Source organism: Antrostomus carolinensis, unplaced genomic scaffold (genome assembly GCF_000700745.2).
Source record: "Antrostomus carolinensis isolate BGI_N321 unplaced genomic scaffold, ASM70074v2 scaffold45786, whole genome shotgun sequence".
Lineage (NCBI taxonomy): Eukaryota > Metazoa > Chordata > Aves > Caprimulgiformes > Caprimulgidae > Antrostomus > Antrostomus carolinensis.
The window spans coordinates 1-8947 of record NW_010324790.1 but is presented as its reverse complement, the minus strand read 5'-3'; the positions used below and the strand labels follow the sequence as shown (position 1 = coordinate 8947).

The 8947-nt window shown below is 46.4% G+C and overlaps 1 protein-coding gene across 1 annotated transcript; it reads right to left on the bottom strand.

Moving 5' to 3' along the window:
- Window positions 1-607: 607 nt before the first annotated feature.
- Window positions 608-8676, bottom strand: VPS11 (VPS11 core subunit of CORVET and HOPS complexes; the record flags this gene model as incomplete). The annotated part of the gene is made up of 14 exons (XM_010171023.1): window positions 8530-8676; window positions 8205-8340; window positions 6996-7159; window positions 6647-6894; window positions 6017-6218; window positions 5581-5732; window positions 4436-4622; window positions 3898-4041; window positions 3208-3396; window positions 2746-2907; window positions 2148-2287; window positions 1639-1841; window positions 943-1114; window positions 608-830 (listed from the first exon to the last, which is right to left on the bottom strand). Coding segments are annotated over exons 1-14 (2469 nt in total), but the record flags the coding sequence as incomplete, so codon positions are not given.
- Between the last annotated feature and the right edge of the window lie 271 nt (window positions 8677-8947).

The window sequence follows — 8947 nt, the reverse complement described above, 5'->3', positions numbered from 1 at the left end:
CTCGTTAGCGGCTTCCTCTGCTGAGGTCCTTCTGCCACCGGCCCTTACAGCTCTTGTTTCAGTCTTACATTTGAGCCCTGTACTTAGATAACGAACAATGAGTTTAAGCAGGGAAGCGACTGCCTCAGCCACTCCAGTTTCCGCTCACACGTGTTAACAGGGTCTGGTTAATACCCCATTCTCAGCTTCCTCACTTCATCCTTGGGCAACACAATGCAGACACAACATCTCTGGTGTACCCCAACGGCGTCATCCAATCCCCATTCCAATTCACACAACTTTGTTTTTGTTTTGGGGTTTTTTTTTCTCCTTTCTCCTCAATTTCTTCTATACAACTTGTTGACCAGCTGTCACGCTGACTGACAGGTCTCGATTCGCTTTGCGGTCAGCTGACAGCAGCCTCTCTCTCATCTTCAGAGAGCATCAAGGACTCTCTGCCGTACATACCGCAGTCACCCTAGCTCCTACTGCCTCATTCTTTGCAGACAACGTAACCTTGTTTACAAAATACTTTCAGCCTTACTCTTCCCTACCAGCCTCTGAGGATCTGTAAAAGAATCTAAACCCTATGTATTTAAACTTGGCAAGACAGGCAATGCTGCCTTACCTGATGCTGAAACTGATCGTGCAGGTCTCTCTTCTGCTCCTGGGCTCGGATCATGTCCATCACTTTGCGATTTTCTGGCATGCAGGTAGGACATTCTGAATCGCTCTCGGAGTAGCTTTCAAAGCAATGCTGGTGGAAGGAATGACCGCACAGGAAGTGCACTGAAGGCAGCTCCAGGGCACTGGTGCAAATGCTACACTTCGTCTTCTGAAAGATCTTGGGACTGAGACGATAGGAGGAAGCAGAAGGGAGAGAAACACAAAGTATATTTGTCCTCAATAGAAGAAAAGAACAGTTCTTTCCTGTATAAGACAAGACAGCACACAGTCCCACACCTTGCTTTTAGCTCTTCGATCTCCTGGCGGATCCTTGTAGTTTCTTCTCGGTATTTTTGAATTCTCTGCTCATCCTGCTCTATCTGGCGGCTCTGCTTCTGCAGCTTGTTGACGAGGTAATCCTTAATCACAGACAGGGTGGCTGTGGAGTTGTGAGCCAGCGTCTGTACAACTGAGAGCAACCGAGACGTTAGCTTAAATACGAGCTAAAAAACTACAGCTACCCTAGTCCCACCTGGGCAGACTGCTTCCCTGTAAAAGGCCCCTTACAGGCAGTCAGCATTCTTACTGTATCAGAGAGCTTATTTAAAGACCCTCGGTTTGCCCTCTTCCAGAAATGGGTGACTGGGAGCACACTTGGTTAGCTCAGGCCAAAAGAGGCAAAGCAAGGATCTAGTGGATTAGATCCCATTTCAACTTCCCCGCTAAGGCACAGTGAGAGTTTCAGGAAGTCCTTTGCCTCCCCACACCAAGAGAACAGAAATCACGTATAGACGTCACTGCCACTGATCCTGCCAAATCTTTTCTCTAATTAGAGAGCTGTGACTAGCATCACTTTTCTCTATAGAGCAGGTTATTACTTCAAATGGTGGGCTCAAACCTCGTTGGTACTCCTCTCAAATTTCTCATCGACAGTGTGCTATAAATTAGTCTGGGTTTGGGGGTTTTTCTGTGGATGCCACATGTCATCATTACCAAGCAGCGGAGGCATAAGATTCTTGTTCTCGATGTGTTTCAGCACTGCAGCAATATACTCTTTGCAGTCCTCCTCCTTCCGTGCAAAGTAGCCGAGAGCCTGTTCCCAGAGACAAGCCTCTTGGTCTCCATACAACTCACACACCTCAATCACCTTCTTGTACTGCTCATTCTGCATGTGGTAGTGCATGATCTGTTGGAAACTACAGGAGAAAGAGACTCATCAGCTGCCACAATCTCTCCTTTTGAGTTGTTACAGGGCCCTCAGGTTCTCACCCAGCCATGCAACCCCCAGACATTCAACAAAGAAGCCAAGACAGGTCCGTCAGTCACTCTTGCCTTAACTGCCCTGCTCTAACATGATATTTTCAGCTGAGCGATGATCTACGGTTCTCATCTTGAGATACTGAAAAGGTTATTGCCACTGTAAGGCAGGGCTATTTACGGCTCAGAAATCCCTGCGGTGGCAAGGGGGAGGACAGGACTCAACAAACAAGAGCAACACTCACAGTTTGCCCTGCTCATAGAGGTAGAGGACACCATCCTTGAAATTGTGCATCTGACATAAGACCAAGGCCTTATCAAAGACTGTTTTGAACCTTCCACTCTTCAGGAGGGTGAGGGCTTCACTGTGCAGCTTCTCCTTGATCTACAGAGGAAGGGGCAGAGGTCAGGGAGAGCAACACACATGCACTCACAGAGAACATTTTGCACCAAGATCTGACAACAATTTGCAGCTTGTTCGGAGAAGGACAGTTTTGCTGTTTGCCCCCTATTCCTTTTAAGCAAACAGGACACAATTTCTTTTGCCCAAACAGTCAGCATCCTCAGAGTCCTGGGACAGCAAACAGAGGTACTGTTGTGAGAGAGGCATCTGCCCATAGAGGTTGTATTGTCTGCAATCTGTTCTTAAATGAGATTGATGCAAAACAAGCTCAGCCTCACTGAAAGGAGTATTCTCCCAGCTAGCAGGCTGCTTTCCTATTTATGTGCCATTTGTCCAGCACAGCATATGTGTCGCCTCACGTTATCAGGTTGGCAGCAATGCAAATAGGAGTCAAAGACACCAAACCTCCCTCTCAAAACACAAAGCTGAAGTTTTCAAACCTGCTCATCTTGTTCATGTGCCCAGTTCTGGAGTCGAAGCTCCAGCAAAGTGTCATAGACACCTTGTGGAGAGTCAGGCTGCACCTCTGTCATGTGCTCCAGAAAAGCCTTCAGTTCTCGGGAGTTGTTTGCAAAGACTGGAATGAACTCCTCTGAATTAGCCTGTGACACAGACAGAACAAGTCACCCAGATCAGTCACAGACAGATCAGTGCTTCTCTTCCCTGTCGTGCAGAGCGCTCATTCCCAGAGCCTGCAACGTGACAGATACAGCACGGTACAGGATGCCAATTACGCCAGGAATCGGTTCTGAGCAATAGCCTAAGTGGCCTCTTGTCTCTGGGACTTACTGGTGCACCAGGACAGGGCTTCTCACTATAGGGAACACATCAGGCCTGCACCACAAGGTGTGCTGCAAAGTTACTACTTGAGAGCAACAACTCTCAGTCAATACAAACCATACCTTTTTCCCTTCCAGCATCCCAGGGCCTTCACTCTCTCCCGATGGCTGGTAATCAGTGCAAAGGATCTTCAGCAATTCCGTAGTCTCGTTAGGGACGTGGTGCATCAGGATTTTACCATATCGCTTCATGTTGCTCTCTGCCTGATCAAAAGGCAGCTTTCCAATGTAGCACAAAGCCTCTTGGTAGTTCTGGGGAAGCAGCCAGTAAAAAATAAATAAATAATCAATTTTTAAAAAATGACACGACATTGGTATCTGCTATCCACTTTAAGGTTAGGGAAGAAAGCACTGAAGATATGCTGCGAGCATGCCTTGCACACCAAGTTATCGTCTAGTTCTCTATTCCTGCTTGCTTTGCTCCTCAGGGTGGAGGACTGGCTGTGGGCCAGGGGAGAGAGAGCGCAATTTAGATCAATCTCTCACTAATGACTCTCCTTCTTCTTAAAGGGCACTGTAAAAAGCCAAATCGGAAACAGGACAAACAAGCCCCTCTGATCTCCACCCCTAGTCTACCACACAAGCCAGAAGAAGAAAGCCAACACACAAGAGGCAGCAGGTGTGGTTACTGCCACCTCAGCAGCCCTGTCAGCCGCAGGGAAGAGGTCAGTTAAAGGGTATTCTCACTAAAGAGGAGGTTAGAGAAGTGGTATTTGCCCCAGTAAGAACACGGGAGCAATAAAATCTCCTCACTTTGATGTCCTCTAGCTGGATTTTGAGGTACCATTCGTGATGCGCGTGCTTCTCTGCCAGGTACACAGCATGGGAGTAGTAACCTGCTTGACGAAGCACCTTGATTGCTGTTTCCACATCAAAGCGGACCTCGCTCTCGCTCGTCTACAAGAAAGAAGCAGGAATATGGTCCCTCAGCAACACTCCCACAGTAGTCCACAGGCAGCAATCATTTATTTAAGAAGAGGAAAGGCAGAACAGAGAAAACTTAGTACCTTTCATGCAAGGGAAAGATCGCACATGTAGAAAAGAAGCAGCCTAACCGCCTCTCGTTAGCTTGCCAGTCACGCTGGCAAAAGCCAGCACACTTCTGTACTCAGATGGCAAGCCAGCCAAACTGAGAAATACAGGAGCAAAGACAAGGGTGTGCTGAGGGGCAAATCCATCCTTCTCTCTCTCTCAACGGCCTCACGGGAGCCAATTTACAATGTCACCGCTTCCATTCTGTAGTTCTTATGATAACATAACAACTTTGCACAATTTCACCTTCCCCCAATACCTTAATGAACTCCTCCAGTTTGGAGCTGTCTTTGAGTTTGGTATAGCAATTCAGCAGAAGTGTAGTATGGTCTGCGTTGGCCAGGGACTGCAGGTGGAGCGTCTGCAGGTAAGCAGTGAGGTTGTGGATACGCTGAGCATCCAGGAATTTCCGAATAACGTAAGACGGTTCCAGCTTCCCTATAGTCCTGGGAGGGAAGAGGCACGTGACAAGAGACCATATACCAAATAAGTCAAAATCAATGGAGAAAACAGAGCACAGAGAAGCATTAATTCCAGCAGGCACTAACTCACTTGGGATCACTCAGCTACGCATCAGAAGCTACAAGCACTTATGGTTAAGGCCACCCGCCTGCACGCACAGTGAAACAACCAACCCTCTGCAAAGGCCACAAGTGGTGACAGCACGCAGGGAGTTAATCCTCCTTTAAAGGAGGCAGTGAGAAGATGGACTATTGGCTCTGACTACAGCTAACTGAGAAGCTCAAAAAAAGGAGAACAAAAGCTACGTTTTCCTTCATTCTAGGCACATAACTCAAAGTCAGCTTTAAACACTCATGCCCACACGGAGCAACGTAGCCACGGTTATCCTGACACTTCAGGCAAGTCAACAATAAAATACAACCCAACTCTCACTAGATGTCAGGACTCCAAAGTTACAGTTCTACACGAACATAACACTTTCTGGCATTTTAAAGAGACTGAACATGAAATTTTCAGTAAGCCCCCAAACAGGCTGCTCCAAGTTACAAAAAATCTGAGACGTTTTAAAACTGACATTGAGCTGTTTGAGCATTTTTCAAGAAGACTGCCATACACGGTCAAATCATGTTAGCCATCTTACCTAGAGCGATCCCCTGTTTATAAGGACATCATAGGGCCCCGCTCCCTCCCACTGTGCCTTCATTACTCATGTTAAAATATGATCAAAGAGGAGAACTTCATCCTAAGGTGTACAGAGTGATTTTTCAAGCAACTTTTTCTGACGCTTTCAATCTCACCGCCACGTTTCCCTCTACTGCTAGAATTTTCACCTCAAGTCATGCTTTACTCCTTTTGTTTTGATTCCCAGAAAACAGAAATCAAGGTTTCCATAGCTCCTATCTGTACTACACTGTTAGGGCTCTGCAAGACCCCTCTGCTCACCGGATATACTGCTGGATGGCTCCATCGTGGTTCCCCTTGTTATACAGATGATCGCCGTACTGCCGGAAAATCTCGGATAAACCATCGCTGTCCAAGTGGTGGCTCTTGGCCAGGTTAATGGCCATTTCAAATAAGTTCTTTCTGAACAGCATCTGTTAAATATACAGTAAGAGCAGTATGAGGGGAAATAGCACCCTGTAAAATAAGTTCAAAACACCCCTGGAAAACAAATCATTCCCTCTTTTTGGTGCCGTACACATAGAGGGGCTCGGACTAACACAACACCAAGTGCCTTGTAACACTGGTTATGCTGGAAAGCCATCAGGTCACTTGTTATGCAACTCGCCCACCTGAACAGTTCAACCATTTGGTTTGCAGAGCCAGTACAATCTTACAGACATAAGGCAGAGACTAATAACAAAGCAGATTTACGTGCCTCGAGTTTGGTTTGCGTATCTTTCTCCTGCAGTACGTGAATCTTCCCATCTCTGGTCAGTACGTACAGAGAACCCCACTCTGCTAAGACATCCACTATATCATCGAAGATCGAGCTGTATGCAATGAATTTGTTGCACAAGTCGTAGATATTCAGGACTTGTTTGTCCGAATTCTGTGCCTCATTTCCAACGAACTCTGACCTGGAGAGCAGAAGAAAGTTTTAGAAAACAAGGAAGAAAGTTTTAGAAAACAAGGAGAGCATTAACTTGATACCTATGTAGACCAGGGCTGTTCAGAGAGCGAGATAAATGGGGTCCATCTGGGCAATTAAACTAAGCAGACCCAGAGGCAAGACACTGTGTATTTATACACAAATTCCATCTATGTCTTAGACCGAGAAATTCACAGGACTGGAAAAAAAATCATCCCACTCATTCAGCACGCTTAACTGCGCTACTCTCACAACAGAGGAGTAGAATTAATCCATATATGGTGCTGGATGAATCTCAAGAACCTCTGACAAAGTTGTAATCGGCCCCTGAGAGCGAAGCTTCACAGCGAAGAAGGAAAAAGAGAAAGCAAGAAGCTGCAAGAGAGAAAATAACTCGTCTGTTCCAAGGAGCCCTACTTTGGAGAAGTCTTTCGGTCCTTGGAGACGATGATGAGGTACCCCCGATACCAGTGAACAATCAGCTTTTGTCCCTCAAAGGCAAAGCAGGGGCCACGTTCGTCTGGTTGATAAAGGTACACGCATTCGTTTCCTGCGACGATGAACTGGAGATCCTGGGAGGGGTCGCTGAGAGACGAACAGCGTAGCCCGCAACCGTGAGTGTCCAGCTCCAGGTGAGGATAGTCCTTCACTGAAAGCATATAAGACTACAGAGGAAACGCAAGGTTTTGAGGATTGCTCCGAACTAGACTCTAAAGCCAATGCAATCTGCACTTCAGACTCTCGTTTTTAACAATTAACTTCCCACCTGGATGTTCTCTGTGGTCACCACAAACAGATGAGTCGTTTTGCCAGACTGACGAAAAGCGAGGCCAGTAACGGGGTAACTGCCCTCGTGGAGGATCTGGGTCTTACTGTGCCGGTCTCGAGTGATGTCTCCTTTTGTGAGCACAACGCTCCCATCTGCAAAACCTGGTGAAGGGGACAGACTAAGTTGTTACTTATAGGGCACACCCGAAATATTACCCAGCAAAAGTTACGGCAGCTTCAGTCAGTGACAGCAACTTGCTGGCCAGCAAGGTATCGAGTAACAGGATCGTCGCAGGTGCTCGTGTCGAGGAAGCACACGCCAAACGACCCCCGATTACTCCTGTTATTGTTCAGAGCTGCCACCCAACTGCACATGGGATGCCACTGTTCAGCCAGGTTCAACTTGTTTCCTACACAAACTTCACTCACAGGTTATTTCTGTTTGAGTCCCTCTGTACTTTGTTTTAGGAATAGCTTTCTCATCCAACAATTTCATCTGCTATTGTTTTAATTCACTTGCTTATTTGAAACCACACACCGTAAAAAGACTAAAGGGAGATTTCCTAGGAGTAAAATGTGTGGTTTTCACAGGTCACCAACAGCTCCAGTCCTGCAAGTTGTTCCAGGGTGGAAGACCACGACACACCTACGGAAAGCTTCTTCATTTCAGTGCAGGGACCACCCCACTGAAAGTGCTTGCAATCTCACAACATGACTCCTCTTACTCTATCAGAACTTTAGCAAGAAATACTACAGAGGCATAATTAAATCCAAAAAAGGGAAATTGGCTTTTTTTTAAAAAAAAAAACAAAAACAAAACAAGGTTTATGTACTTGAAAAAACTCTCTGTAACATCAGGTACCTGCACTAGAACAAAAGCTAAATTTAGTACTAAGTTCAATAAATGCGTAACCTTCCTGGCTGGCAGGGAAAGATGACACAGACTAAAAACATGTGCTTCCCTGTCAAGTATAAAAGTTATGACTGTAATATATACAGACTCAGGCTAAATTTATGTATTTATCTTCTTAAGCTCTCCGATACTACAAGATACACTATCTCTCTGTGAGAATACCATAAAAACTGTGATAGAAGAAAAACTGGCAGGATGTTGTATGCTGATTTTTGTGCTAGCTATTCATTGATCTTACATCTAAGTAAGGACTGTAATATTTTTCTTAAGCTATTGCACTTCAGTTTTACTTACCAATAGCCATGAAATTAAGATTCTCGTGGACAGTTAGGCAGGATACGACGGTAGGCTTGTTACCCGGTATCGCTGGAAAAATTCGTGTGCAAAGAGGATTGCCACCATCTCGCTTCTCCAGGTTCCAGACTTTAACCTACAAACAACAACAATCTGGTACCAACAAAATGCAAGGTATTAGGAGGCCAAGACCTGGCATCAGATGCAACAGTGCCCAGAACGAGCAAGATACTTATGGTAAGAAAAGTCAGCCGAGGTAACCACAGTTGTCTTAAGAAAGACCCATAACACAAACACACTTTCCTCTCTTTGTCATTTAACTTACCAAGGGGTTAATCCCCTCTTCATCCTCACCGACAGAGACCAAGATGCTGTGCTGCTTCAGCTGGTACAGGTGCGTCACCCTTAGCTTGTAAGCTTGGAAACTACTGAGTTGAAGAGAGCGAGGCAAAAACCAAATCTGACCTTCCATATGTAAGGCACGGTTAAGGCAGACAAAGAGGAAAAAAAAGAAAACCCACATCTCCAACCACAGCAGAATGAAAAGCCTCAGTGCAGCTTCTCGCTGAGCTCCGCCAAGGCCGCAGGAATCGCGCTTCTGCCGGGCAGCCCAAGGGTAGCACAACAGCTGCTGCCATTTCCCTTACAGCAGGCAAGGGAAAGCCAAGGGCAGGGCGCTGCCGCCTTCTCAAGGCCCGAACTCCCCCCCCCAGGCTCTCGCCAAACAGCGCGAGGGACCGGCC